Source organism: Chiroxiphia lanceolata, chromosome 12, assembly GCF_009829145.1.
Source record: "Chiroxiphia lanceolata isolate bChiLan1 chromosome 12, bChiLan1.pri, whole genome shotgun sequence".
Classification (NCBI taxonomy): domain Eukaryota; kingdom Metazoa; phylum Chordata; class Aves; order Passeriformes; family Pipridae; genus Chiroxiphia; species Chiroxiphia lanceolata.
This window is the reverse complement of record NC_045648.1, coordinates 7,749,249-7,763,728: the sequence shown is the minus strand read 5'-3', so window position 1 is coordinate 7,763,728 and position 14,480 is coordinate 7,749,249. Positions and strand designations below refer to the sequence as shown.

At 45.9% G+C, this 14,480-nt stretch overlaps 1 protein-coding gene across 2 annotated transcripts in view; it reads left to right on the top strand.

The window, feature by feature from the left end:
• The window catches only part of NTRK3 (neurotrophic receptor tyrosine kinase 3), a 209,089-nt gene that overhangs the window by 60,199 nt on the left and 134,410 nt on the right, over window positions 1-14,480 (top strand). For both annotated transcript variants that reach the window (XM_032700246.1, XM_032700247.1), the window contains exons 5-11: window positions 252-409; window positions 2,688-2,830; window positions 3,435-3,576; window positions 5,690-5,986; window positions 9,440-9,463; window positions 10,271-10,341; window positions 12,041-12,143. In XM_032700246.1, coding sequence (XP_032556137.1) covers window positions 252-409; window positions 2,688-2,830; window positions 3,435-3,576; window positions 5,690-5,986; window positions 9,440-9,463; window positions 10,271-10,341; window positions 12,041-12,143 — 938 coding nt within the window. The remainder of the gene's footprint in view (window positions 1-251; window positions 410-2,687; window positions 2,831-3,434; window positions 3,577-5,689; window positions 5,987-9,439; window positions 9,464-10,270; window positions 10,342-12,040; window positions 12,144-14,480) is intronic.

Below are 14,480 nucleotides of genomic sequence, written 5' to 3'. Positions count from 1 at the left end.
CCCTGTGCTGCCCTGGGAGATGTAAAGCCTTGTGTGCACACATGAAGGAGACTGAATGCATGGATGTGTAACTGTGGAAAAGACAGGAATAATAAGTGCCAGAAGACCCCAGGCAAATAACATGGAGATGATTCTACCTTAGCTCTTACACCTGCATGGTGTCTGTCCTCCCATGGGAGCCTGGAGCCAGGCGATGGCTCTACTCATTCTTCCCCATCCCACCATCCTTTCTCACCTCTCTCTGCCCACAGGAAACTAGAGAGGAACCTTTTTAACTGCAGCTGTGACATTCGCTGGATCCAGCTCTGGCAGGAGAAGGGTGAGGCAAACCTGCAGCACCAGGGCCTCTACTGCATGACCATGGATGCAGCCATCATCCGTTTGCAGGACATGAACATCACCCAGTGTGGTAAGAATCCTGGGGCTGCACGTGAGGGAGGCTAAGAGGGTGCCAGGAGGGCTCCCTGTGCTATCCAGCACTGCTGGTTCAGTTATTTGCTTGGGAAGCCTGGTGCAGCAGAATCCCACCATGTGGTCAAGAACAAGAAGATTGAAGCTGATTGGGGTAGTTTGTGGATTATAAATAGAGTATCTGGGTAAATGTGAGACTGCTATTAGTGTGTGTATGAAAGATATTGGGTGATCTGGGGCATTTTCTTTACTGCAATGCTGCTGCTTGACAAAGTGTCTGTGGTGAGTCTGTGATGTCTTGAAAAGGGCTGTTTCATGTTGATCTTCCTCTGTCTAACAAATCCTAGAAACAGTATATTGTTAAAAGACGCTGCCACTGTATCTTTTATAATTACTCTTAGGAAATGCATGTCTCTATTCATTTTCCTTTGTTTTATTTTTCAATTGAAATCCCATATCTGTAGGGAAGAGGCAGGAGTGACTTTATATCTCTTTCTGTTTCCTGCTGATGTTTAAAAGAGTCCAGCAGCCCCAGGAGCAACATGAGGCATGTTCAATAGTTATCCCTCTTTCCTTCACCTTGTTCATGCATCAGCTGCCTGTTTGGTGTCAGTTTTTGCTCTGCTATTGCCATTACTGGAAAGCATCCCTTGCAGAGTAAGGAGAAAGAGATGTACCTTCTGCAGAGCAATTACACTACCTGTACGCAAGCAGCTGTCAAACTCACAGGCTGAAAAAAGGATGAAAACCAGAGGATTTCTTTTTTTGATGATCATCCTCTATACTAGGAATTTGGGTTTGTTACTTTTAGCAGTAGTAGATAAACAGCATGCACGTTTGGATTTGCATGACTTGGGGTTTTTTGTTGGTTTGGTTTTTTTCAAGTTCATGATGGCCCATTAAACTCTGGAAACTGGCCAAAGTGTGCCTTCATGTGGATGAACTAAAAAGATTTGAGAGTGCTGTAATTTCCGCCCCACGTGGGAAGAATAAGATTCAGGAATTAGAGATAATAAAAAATCCTTAGGGATCAGGGACATGAGGAGAGGTGGCTCCATCAGTGGTGGTATTAGACTCTAGGAGACTCTAGCAGGAGGCTGATTTAGGAACACAAATGTGCTTGTGTCCAGTATGAGCTCCTCTGACCATGCAATCTCCTGGAAGGGCAGAGAGCTACACTGGTCTGCTTTCCTCCAGAGGAGAGTCTTTCTGTTCAAGCATTAAGACTCAAGGGATGTTGTAACAATATTTGTCCTTTGGTGCTGAGGGCTGGTGTGGCTTGATGTGGCCATGTTTGATACCAGCTCAACCTTGAGAAGACCATACATGTCCCTCCCATCTCCCTCTCCACTGATTCCTACCACATTTACAGCTTTGCCAGGCCTTGACCACTGCCTCCTTTCTTCTGGCATCCCCCCAGTCAGTACAATGTTCCTTCCCTCCTTTTGTGACTCCCTGATGGCAACAAAAGAATGTGTGTCCCCATCTATGGCTTTGCATTCATGTGATGGATACTCCTGCCCTATGATGGGATGGGACCACTGGTCAGTTCCTTCTGCCCTGCCTCCCCAGTTTGCCTCTGAAAACATCCCAGAAAACCTCCCCTATGCAAGAAGGCTATTTGCCCTTCTTGCAACCAGTGCTGTCTTGTTTCATGTTGCAAGGATATTTGGTGCCTGTGGCAGTAAGGAAGTGGTGTAAATCAGAACCGCCATAAATCAGTGAATCCCTCTGCTACCACCGAGGAAGAGCAAGGGCACCTTTTACTAGGAGAGCTGCAGTTAATATGAGGACACATCCTTGGTCATCTTCTCTTGATTGTTATAAAGTAGAGGGACACTTTCCTCACCTGGAGTGCTGGGTGCCCTGCGCCTTTTGCCTGGAGATATGGGGATGCTTTGGATCTTCTCACAGTACACAGTTTTCTAATCCCAGGTTACTGCCACCGTGAACAGCTTCTGTGGGAGTAGCGAGATGGGGACGGGGGTTGTATAAAGGGAAGGGTAGCCAGAACTGGGCACCAACTTTCAGATTCAGAGATGATCAGAGGGTCTGCTAAGCTGGCACGTTTCCAGCGTCTACATTTCCCCGTGTCCAACATCCCTCTTTCCCTCGGTAGGGCAAGGCTATGCTGTTACCTCCTGCTACTTATCCCAGGGTGCTGGAGGCTGATTTGGGAAACAGCTTGGTAGGATCTGAGTCCACACAAGTGTTCTGTGTCTGGCTATAGCAAATGCGGCACCACACCTGAGCACTCTGGTGTTTGGCTCCTCTAGACCTTCCTGAGATCAGTGTGAGCCACGTGAACCTGACGGTGCGGGAAGGGGAGAACGCTGTCATCACCTGCAACGGTTCGGGATCGCCGCTGCCGGACGTTGACTGGACAGTGGCCGAACTCCACTCCATCAACACCCACCAGGTAGGGGCCGCAGGACCTCAGTGCTGCCTGTGCCCCGTGTGGCAGGGGCAGAGCAGCTGCCAGGGTTTCCCCGGGTCTGTGTGTGTGGGGCAGAGGATCTGGGTAGATGGTAGAGACTGCTGTGAAAAATGTGAAATGGTTGTATCAACCATTACTTTCCCCCATGAGAACCTGGGGGCTAACAGAAGGGAGTAAAACCTTCCCTCTGCATCTCTGGAAAGGGAAGAGGAGAGAGCTTTGTATTTCAGTGATCCCTAATTGAATTAACTCATGTCTGCTGTAATGAAACCAACTGTTTGCCGAGATGCCTGCAATAGCCGTGGCTGAATTAGGCAGCTAAGCAAGATTTTCTAGAGGCAAAACACATTTATCAGTGCTACAGTGCCATGGCTCTCCCCTTCCAGTAGTTCCTCTTATAAGATGTGGTGTGTTTAATCAGGTGAGGGAACACCTCCCTTCACACAGATCCTAGTTGTCCTTGGGTTTTTGAGACCTCCTCACATCTTGCATGGGAAGCGTGATCCTCTTCTTCTGGGGGTCGAGCAGGGAAGCAAGGATCCACCAGACACCAACTTCTGTCTGTATTTCTCTTTATGATTTTTAGACCAACCTCAACTGGACCAATGTTCATGCCATCAATTTGACCTTGGTGAACGTCACCAGTGAGGACAATGGATTCCTGCTCACCTGCATTGCCGAGAACGTGGTGGGGATGAGCAATGCCAGTGTGCTGCTCACCGTCTACTGTAAGTACCACTGGAGAGACCTTGTCCATACAGAGGCTGGAGGGGCTGCCTTGGGAACTATTTGAGTGCGTGGCCACTTGCTACCTGTGACGTATTGGGTTTGTGAGTGAGAATTAGGAGGAGCTAAGGACAGTGAGGAGAAGGTGGATCCTCACACACCTCTCTCTCAAGTGTCAGTAATTTTGCTTCCCTGATGCTTCCATTAATCCAGAAATGAGTGCTAGAGCAGGGGTAGAGCACCAGTACTGCACTGGTGGTGGGCATCTCTCCACTCATCTCTTGGAAGATCCAGTAGAGTAAGAAAAAGCCAAAAAGGGACTAAAAATCTGTTTACAAATACAGAGTTGATTGCCCTGATGCTATGTGAGAGGTTCAGTGACACCCTTGTTAAAGACAGTTTAAATCTTGCCACTGATTTCAGGGATGTTAGTGCTTCCCCCAGGTCCATTCCTTCAAAGTTGGACTGCAAATGCCACATAAATGTGCGCATGTAAAATTTCAACTGTTCACTTTTATCTGCATGTAGCTCAACTTTCTTTGTGCTTTCTAATATAACATAACACAAACCTGACCTTAAGAGGAAGTTTACACAGCTTTGTGGTCTCAAGCAGCTGAGATTTACTATATTTTGCTGTGTGTGTAATATTTGCCCTTACTCCATAGTTTGAAAATTTGTCCCCCACCCCCAACCTTACCAGGTAGAGTGGAGACCCATGTGGGATTCTGAGTAGTCTTGGTGAACCCATGCATGCTGCATGATGCTTTACTACTTTGATCTTCCTCCCAATAAGTGCTATTGATGGATTTAATAATGGAGGTGATTAAAGCTCAGCTCAGAGGTGACTGGTCAGCAGGCACAGTCTTTCCTCCACGTCTTAAACAGCACCATGCCCGTGCCTATTTTCACCTGTGAAATCCTCTAAGCTGCTGACAGTTTCTGCTACCCCTGCTCTTGTTGCCCAGACCCATCACTCAAGGCTGTAATTTCACACTGAAAAGATCTGGGTTTGTGTGTGTAGGTGGCTGCCTGTTTTGAATCCTCCTTGCCAGGAAGATGTGAACAAGCCACATGCAGATCTAGGCTTGTGAGTGAAAGAAGGTGGCTGGGACATAACTGTGTGGTTCAGGGTAGATGGGTGCTGGTGGGAGAATTTTGTTCATCTCCAACCAGCTCTGCATCTTTCCTTCTACAACATTCACTGCCTGACAAACTCAGAGTTTTTTCCAAAAGATGTGTCTAAGCTGGTGTGCTGTTTTTCTTCATTGTGGATGCTCCATGGATTGTCTTTGCAGATGGATAGTACCAGGAAAAGGAGAGTTTTAGGGAAGGCTTATATCTTTGTGTCCTTTATCTTTGCACAAAACTTGTTCTTCTAGTTCAGACCTTGCCAGCCTTGAGGTTTGGGACCTTACATGTAGGCGTTGTAAATGGGGTTTCAGAAGCGATAGCAGAGCAACATTTGAATTCTTGGGGTGTCCCAGGGGAAAGACAGTGCATATGCAATAAATTGCAGGTGGAGTCGCTGCTTTTCTTATCCCTCTCCCACTCTACTCCCTTTAATTAAACACCCCTGGAGGCTGTTCAGCGAGTGAGAACTCCTTTGGGATGTTCAGGCAGTCAAAACCCCCAAGGACAGGCGGTCGCTGAGGGATGTTTGCTTCCACAGCAGTGCAATCCAAAATTGCTTGGTGTGACTGGAGAGCTCCCATGGGCACCTTGCACTTGTGTAATGTAACAGTGCTACATTGTGGTGTCCTCCTTAAGGGGAACAGGTGGCCTCCCTGTGATCCCCTGGGAGGAGGAGAGCAGCAATAAGTGTGTGGACTGGATAACTCCAAGCTTAGTTGTTCCTGGGCTGGTGAAAGGACCATCCTTACCATTAATTTGTCCCTCTTTTCAGAAGACCAGGAGAGATGGCTCTGGCTCAGATCCTCCTTTCAGGGAGTGTGGAGTGGTTCTTGTGACAGGGCTCCTTCTTTGCAGACACCCACTGGGAAGAGTAGAAGGAACAAGGGATTTTGGAGATTGTCAGTAACCTTAGTTTCCGTGGTGCACAGAGCCATGACGTGGGGTGGAGGTGTGCTGTGAGCCTGCCATGTTTCTCTCTGCTAGATCCCCCTCGCATCCTTACTCTGGAGGAGCCGGTGCGACACCTGGACCACTGCATTGCGTTTGCAGTGCAAGGGAACCCAGTTCCCACCCTTCACTGGCTGCACAACGGCCAGGTGCTCCGGGAGACAGAGATCATCCGCGTGGAGTTATACCAGCAAGGGGAAGTGTCTGAGGGTTGCCTGCTCTTCGACAACCCCACTCACTACAACAATGGCAACTACACGATTGTGGCCACCAACCAGCTGGGCTCAGCCAACCAAACTATCAAAGGACACTTCCTTGAAAAACCCTTTCCAGGTAGGATATTCAGTTTATGTCGTTAGGGTTCCTTGCAATCTGAAGGTTTTACTGTGGCCCTGACAGTAATCCTTGCATCTAAACAAGGCCTTAACCCAAGCTGGCCTTTGTTAGAGCATCAGGTTGGAAGAAGTGAACTCTGGAAACCTGTTCTGACTAGTGTGATTTTCCTGCTCAAGTATATTTTGGTGTCATATCAACTCTTTAATGCTGGGAGAGATACTGACTGGTTTAGATAAATTTGTTTTTGTAATATATTCTGCAGTGTATTTATTTATTTATTTTAAAGATCTTTAGGAATTTCAGTGGGAATAGGATGTAAGTTTGGCCAATTATTTTGGATCTCCTCTTGGGTGTCCCAAAGAGGTTGCTCAATTTTTTTGAGAGAAAGTATTCTGCTACATGATAGTTATAAGGTATAGAAAGTAAAGCCCTTTGAAGTGATGCAGCTCTTCCATTTTTTTACTTCTAGCTTGCATTTGTGAAATGATTAAAGCTGGATGTAGCAGTGTCAGGGTTGTTTTCTTTCTGAATGCGGTATGTGCAATTCCAGGATGACAGGTCTACAAAAGATGCAACGGCTCAATTAGTCACTTTGCATCAGTTTGCTGGCATTTCTTAACTGATTGCTTGGAATTCCCTGTTGTACTTTCTGGTGACTCAGAGCTTAGCTGCAAAAAAAATAAAAAAATAAAAAAAATAAAAAGCATTTGAGGACATAAAGATCCAACTCTTGGGAGTGCAGCAGAGACTTTTGTAGTGGCCTGTCTGCTTTTTACAGGAGTGTCTTGGTCTGCTCTCTGATGTTGCAACACCACACTGGCCATCATGGAGTTAAGATCTGTGCTGCCTTCAGGAATGATGCCATGAGAAAGTGGCAGCTCTAAATTGGCCCCTGCAGCCCAAGAAAATCCAGCAAAATAGGGCGTTTGCTAAATATAGAAAAATACCAACGGTACTCTCATTTATTATTTATATCACACCATATATGTACGCAGAGTTTTCCCGCAGGTCAAATATCATAAATGCAAACCCAAATCTCTGCCTTGAAGATCTGACAATTGAACAAATGAGCTGATATGGATGGGAGTGGAAAATTTGTATTCTGACTTCAAGGATGCTGCCCTGTTTGAATATCTGACCTATTTATGTTTCCTTCTGTCAGGGCAGAAGAGCAGCTTATCAAATGTAGGTGGGTGAGGAGAAGCAGACAGGTTTGCAGTCTCAGCTCTCTCAGGTCCCACCTTTGTGACTCAATTTCCCCATCTGTAAAATGGGAACAGCTCTTAAGTAGATGCTGGATCTGCAGAAAAGAGTGGCAGATATGCTGTTCTGGAGAGCTGATTTTGGAAATGTATCTGAGCTATGCTTGATGTGGGAAAGCACGGTGATGTTTGAAGACCATCTCATGCTAGGGGCTCTGGGAGAATGGGATTGTGTGACACGAATGTAAAATACTGCCCTTGTGAGTGCATCTTCACCCACGCCTTGTGTGTACTGTTGGTGTGGAGTGCTTACTGCCCCTGAACCATCTCTCAGCTGGAGCTGACCCATTTCTTTTATTTCTTCTGATCCAAAGTCCCAAGCCATTCCTCACCCTGGCAGCCCCTGTCAGCACAATGCAGGATGTAATTTACTTTCCTTGAAGCTTGTTGCTTTGTCCACTACCACAGCTGACATATACACTCAATGCAGTTGACGTTTATAATTTCCCATTTGAAGGTAGATTCCTTCAGAAAATGCCACACATTGAAGGTTCCCCAGTGTGATTCACTGAAGCCCTCATTGCCCACAGCAATTCAAATGTGCAAGGACTTTGCTGTCAGTACCCAGGATAAGGTTATTAGTCTTAATTAATTAATGAAAGTGTAGTGCCTGGAAGACTTCCTGTCAGCATAGAAAATGATCTGTGACCATGTATTTTAGAACCCCCTAGTTGAAAACCTCTTGCTGGTACCATGCCACACTGAAGTTTTCCAGGCCAAGAGGAGCAAGGTACTGTTAGAAGCTGGATGGAAGCTGGGAGATATATGCTACATGTCATATCCCCCTTCTCTCTGATGTTGGGTACGTAGGAGAAAGGGCAGTGGCTCCCAGAACAGATTTGTGTCATATCCTCTAAAAATCTTGTTGCATGTTGTCATTGGTATCTCTGCCATAGGCTACCATCTCCCTATTTAATCCGCAAAGATCAGTGTACCTGTGATGAGTGTTCAGTGCTTTGGGAACTTCCCACAGAACTCAAGCTGGCTGAAGTTTCTTGGTTATTTTTTTATACTTTGAAAAATAGTGTTTACTGGAAAAAAGACCAAAGAAACCCTTTTTGTGGATTTCTGTTGAATTTGCTTAGTCCAAGAGAGAAAAAATGGAAAGAAGAAAGTGTAGAAGCAGCAAGAATTTTATGACTAGACTCTGTCTGCCTTAATAGGAAAAAAAAGGTCTCCAAATAAAATATTTCTTCCTTTTTTTTCCCCCCCTCTTGGTAGAAAAAGCCAAGGAAAGTTACACTTCTGCTCAACTTGAAACAAAAATATTTTTTCAGGTTTTTTCCCTTGGTTTGGAAAGCTGTGTTTGTCACCCGGGGATTGTTTTATGCTTCCCTTCCAAAACTCACCCAATGCTTCAGCATGAACATTTCAGCATCCTTGCAGGAGCCCTCTGCCAGCAAAGCTGTGTAAACTCCAGTTAATATCGGGCTCAGTTTCTTACATGGGCGAGTGAATTGAAAGCTGATGTTATTCTCACACTGTGTAAACTGAGTGTCACCGAGGGCTTTAGACCTCATTGTCTGGGGCCTCGGCCACCTTTGGAGCTGAAGGAGCTTTCCTGAATAGACTGGAGCAGTCAAGAGGCTGACAGCAGGGACTGGCATGGTTGTCTCGGGCAAGAGGCATCTCTAGGGCAGCCACAGCCTCCTTGTCCCGTTCAGATGCTGTTAGCTGCTATGAACAGTTCATGAAAAGGAGGTCAGAGGAGGTCTCCTCTAAACCCCTGCCCCAAGCTGGGCTCTCCTCTATGGGAGTTGATCCTTGTAGGACTTTGTCCTTGGGTGAACACTGCCATGTAAGGCAAAATCTGCTTCTCTCCACTCCACCTCCATCCTGCCCAGTCCTGTGTGTCTGTTGAGCTTTGCTCGCCTGCTGAAAGCAGGATTGTTTAACAATCGTTCAAAAGAGTGGTTAGTGTGCTGCCACTTGTTCTCCTTGTTGGCCTCACAGTAGTATCCTTCCCCTCCTCTTTCAGCCCAGGGCTTTCCATCCTGACCTCCAGCATGTCCTGCTGGCACATACACTGCAGTTTCAAGTTACAGTTGCCCAAGAGGAAAAAATACGAAAAGCTGGTTTCCTGGGCTCTGTGGGGTGGTGAAATGTGTCTGAGGTGGGTTGGGAATGAGACCCCTCTCCTTTTGCTGTGCTGCTGACTGTGTTGCTTCTCTCTTTGTCCTTTCCACAGAGAGTACAGACAACTTTGTCTCAAGTAAGTGTCTCCTTGCCTTTTACATACTGTGGCTGGTTTGTTTCTGTGGTTTTCTCCTGCTCCTCTGTGATTTACATATTCCTGGAGGAAAAATCAGGAAGCCAGAAGCAGTTTCGTGGAGGTTGCACAAAGCCCTGCCTTCCCCACAAATGAGCAAAGTGTCTGGGGAGCTTTTGATGAACTGAGTAATCTCTAGAGACCAGGAGATGTTCATTTCCATCTAGTAATGTCCTGAAGAAGGTCCTGTAAAGGAAATGGTGGTTGGTTGTGGTGTAGCAAAGGGGGTCTTAACTAGATGCAGGCTGACCAGTCCCCAGTGACATCTTTCTAGGGTGGACTGGGACGAGAAACAGGAATCAAATTCTGTAGTGTTTCCACAAGACATCCTTCCCACATCTCCCCAAAAGAACAACCCCCCAAAAAATTCCAAAAAAGCATCCAAGTTACTGTTTCTTCTGATCAAGTTCTGCTGAAGGCACTCATGTTTTAATCCTACTTAGCCCAGTAGATATTTGAAAACTAGGAGATGGCTCAAGAGTGGAGGGTACCCACTCTGAAACACAAGGCTCCCATGTTTCCCATTTGTAAGTCTGGAGTGACATCAGCATAGTGCTGGTCTGTGTTTTCTCTGCTGATGTGCACAAGGAACTCTCTGATGGTTGATTTGTGCCTTCTGAAATAGAAAGTTGCAGCCTCTTTTAGGGGTGAACTGGATCTCATTAGGTCGGGCCATTGGAATGTGCTGGGTGCCTTGGGAGTCCCCTGGGAGCCACACTGAATCTTCTCTCTTTGGTGTTTTGGTTTCAGTCGGGGATTATGAAGTGAGTCCCACCCCACCAATCACTGTGACCCACAAACCAGAAGAGGACACTTTTGGGGTGAGTCCTGGTCTCTGCTCTACAGAACTGTTTTGCATGCATTCCTTGTAATTGATGACTCAATATTTGTATTCCTCTGCTGTTTTGAGTGTTTGCAAGGAAAATCTCTTCCTTTATGACTCAAGGCAGCAATCAGAAGGATTCTGTGGCTTGTGTGTCAGACAGGTAAAATACTGACATGAACCATCTGATCCTCTTGGGTCTGCAGTGTGGGACCTGGGAGCTCTTGGAAAACAAGGTATCCTATGAAGTCGCTGCTGGCAGGGTCAGAAATTCTCACTCTAAAAAAGTAGCACCCAGAGAACAAACAAACAGGCAATCGTGTCTTTCAGACTGTTATTGATCTGTTAAGTTTTGCAGGGTGAGGGACAGATTTAGCTTGGTTCAGTTCTGTCAATGACTGTTTGCCCTCCCTCCTGCTGTGCAGGGCATGCCTAAAATGAAAAAGGAAAGAAAGCCTAGGGCTTATCAGATCTCAACATTGTCTTTCTTCTGCAGAATCCAGGTAGAAAAAGAAAAATTAGCATGTTACACAATTGTTCTAATTATGTGAAAGTTTTAAGATACTGAAACCCACCAGAACAAACAAAACTCAGTCCACAGTGGTTTCAGTTCTCATCCAGCTGAAGTGAAAGCTTTGAACAGTAAGGCTGGAGTAATAATGTGCACTGATTATTAAATATAAAACACAGAAAACAAGCTGGGGATGAAAATAGTGTGTGCTAAAATAAAAATTTAAAAATATCATAACAAATGTACCGAGAACGGGGAAAGGGTTGCAAAATGAAATTACTTTTTCTTGGTTAAATGATGTATTTTCTATTACAGCAGAATGCAGTTTTGTAAAAGGAAGCAAGGTCTAAATGCATCACAAGACCCAGTACAGAACAATTGGACAAATGCCAGAGAAATTGTTGTTTATATCAATGCAATAAAAGTATCTCGAGCAAAGACTTGAAGGAATAAATATTCATAAATATTAAAATAAGCCTGGGATTGTAAACCCTTTAGGGCAAGGAGGTTTTCTTTCCTCTGCTTGCACACTGCCACAGTGGAATCACAGTTCCAGGGGAGGACTTGGACAATGCTGTAGTATCAATATTTACTACTAAAAATTACAATAAATAGGGAACCATTAGAGGCTTTTGGAAACCCAGATGTTTTAGGGGGAAAAAATCTCAGTTCTACTTAATTTTTTCTATTTTCTTTCTGTGCTATGTTATTTTTCCTCACTCTTTGTCCTGAAGGATGTTTAGATGGAGACAGAATTGCTCTTTCTAAAGAATTTTCTGCTGCTTCTGTGTGTTCCCAGCTGAGGTTTGTATAGCCTTGGTGTTGTAAGGTCATGGCACAGTGCTGATGTCAGAAACGGAGGCTTGGGATGTGATGAGCGCAGGCATTGGAGCAGAGGTCCTTCTTCCCTGCAGATATATGGATGGAGGGTCTGGGGAGAACTGCTGCCAGACAGTGTCACTGATGGGAAGATCCCAGACCTCCCAGTCCTGAAAACAGCCTGTGATCCTTCCAAGCTGTGCCAGAGCCCTCTGGTTTAGCTTGTGTTTTCCTCCATAGCTGATATCCACAGAGCTGCAGCAGATGGTATGAACCTACAGAAAGGTTAAGTGGGCAAGGAAGTGCTATATTTCCAGTTTAGACTCCTAAATTCCTCTCTCTTGACTCTAAGGCTTTTTCCTTCCAGGTTTCCATAGCAGTTGGGCTGGCAGCTTTTGCTTGTGTCCTCTTGGTCGTCCTCTTTATTATGATCAACAAGTATGGTCGGCGGTCCAAGTTTGGGATGAAAGGTAGGTGCAGTCACTTTCCTCTAGCAGGAGGCACCTTCCAGGATTGCCCGGCTCTTATAGCACACGTGGAAAGGTGTTGTGGTTTCATTCCTACATTGCCCATGCTGGTGCAAAGCCTCCTAAACAGAACGTAGCCCTCTTCAGTTTGTTGACAGAGTGACGGAGATAAGCGGGCTGGTGGTTCTCACCTGTATGTGCTTCTGCTGGCACAAGGGTGCATGTGTGTTCCTTATCAGTACATAACTGCATCTACAGGCTGCCCAGAAGAGCTTTGAACCTGCTCACTCCAGCCATGTGTTGAGAGAGTTGTACTCAGGGCAGCATGCTCTTGGGTGAAACCTGTTTTGTGGACGTGGTGGTGCATGGGCTTCCCCTGCGCTGGCTCCAGAGCACAGTGTGTGAAGGGGGGACGGAAGGATATGAAATTGTTCTGGGTTCTGTTGAAAAGGGAAGTGCATCCACTCTGTGACTGTCTGTGAGTGAGGACAGAGACACTGCTGTCAGTTTGCAATGTCCATACTGGGAAGGCAGTGGTGTGGAAGGTCTCTTTCTGCTGCCTCTCTGATGAAAGGTTTCCTTTTCTGTGTCATGAATAATGACTTTTAAAAACTTATTCAAGTGTCCTTGATAGTGACTGGAAAGTGAGAAGGCATCTGATATTTGCCAGGCAGAACTGGTCTCTCCGTCCTGCTGACACCAGCTCTGTGATGTGACAGAGCTAATGCCAGAAGTAGATGATTCTGTGCCATCTGCTTTCTGTGACTCTGCTGGTATCTCCAGTTGGGCAGCGTTGGTGGTGCCCAGTGAAGGCTGGAGGAAGAGCCTTCACATGACAAAGTAGTTCCCAGCCTAATTGGTGGCTCATGTATACACTGTTCGAAGCCAGGCTTTGACAAACGTGAGCTTCTCCCAAGGCTCCCGAGTCAGAGCCTGTTTCCTGCCCTTGCTGTGGTCTGCGCTGCAGGGCAGGTTGGTAGGTTTGGGAATGTTCCTTGTGCTTGCCCAGGGCTTTGTTTGCTTTACGTAGACATTTCCTGAGTGGCTCCAGATGGGATTCTGGCTGGAGTTTCTCCTATGCATCCTATGGAGATAGAAGACAGGACATTTAATTAAGTAGTGAATCCTCTACACCAACTTAGCAATATTTAGTCCATATGTCCGATGATAAGAACCATCTGGTGGGGTGTACTGACTAGTGGGTGGAGTAGAGGAGTGGAAGACACGGTTCCTGGGATCAATTCCCAGCTCTTCTACTGACTCAGTGTCCATAGGCAATTAGCTCTCTTAACCTCTGTCTCTGCTTTAATTTCCCCATCTGTAAAACTGGGATGATGTTACGTGCCTTCTGGAGGGATTTGTCAGAACACTTTGGAAGTGCTTGGGCCACTGATGGAGCTTAGAGATACAAATATAAAAAGGAAAAGTAACATCTGACCCTAATGGAAGAATCAAAGAGGAGTGAAGTGAGCCTGATGTGAGTAATGAGTCTTGGTGAACAGATGTGTGTATGTGTTTAGAGGTGTTTGGATAAGGATGTCAGTGGATATTTTGCATTCCCAGAAACCAGAGGGGTGCTGTGATGGGCCCTTGCGTGTATGATTTTTGGGAGGCAAAATTGTTTAACCAGAAAAGCCTGCTTTTCTCCTCATTATTCGGTGTTTCTTTCAATTCTGATATGAAACCACAACCTTACAAAGTTTCTACAAGTTTTATTGATGTTGCTTGGAGAGATGGAGTTGACAGAAGCTAAATGCATCTTTTAAAAAAGAGGGAGATAACTCTTTAATGAGTTACAAATGTCATAGGCACCACCATGAACAGCCTACTCACACTACCCAAACTCTGCTCCCTGTTGGAGGTTGAGAATCCTCATGCCCTGTGGACAGACTCCCTAGCACATGATCTTACTTACTCTGAGCCTCCCGTTTTCCCCCAGCTTCTCTTCTACCTTCGCTGTTTTCTTTAGCCCTAACATCATTGTCAGCTGCTATACCGCCAGGCTTTACCTATGTCTCCCTTTTTTGCATCAGGCTTTCCTCGGAGTCCCTCGTTATCAGTCAGTTCTTGGGCAGGAGCTGTCCTTTATGGCGACCAGCATGCTATCATTTACTAAGGAAAAAAAAAAATCCAGACCCTGAGTCTTTTTGGGAAAGTGCATCATTGCCTGATTCAGGAGCTGTTCACCGCCAGCTGATATGTTGCCACTTGTTGTTGAAATCCCAGCTTGGCAGGCCTGCAGGAGCAGGTTTTTCCTGTTGTTTTTTGTCACGGATGCAGAACATTGTGTACTCGTGTTGGACATGTTACCCACAGCACCTCATGAGTCTTTCTGAGAAC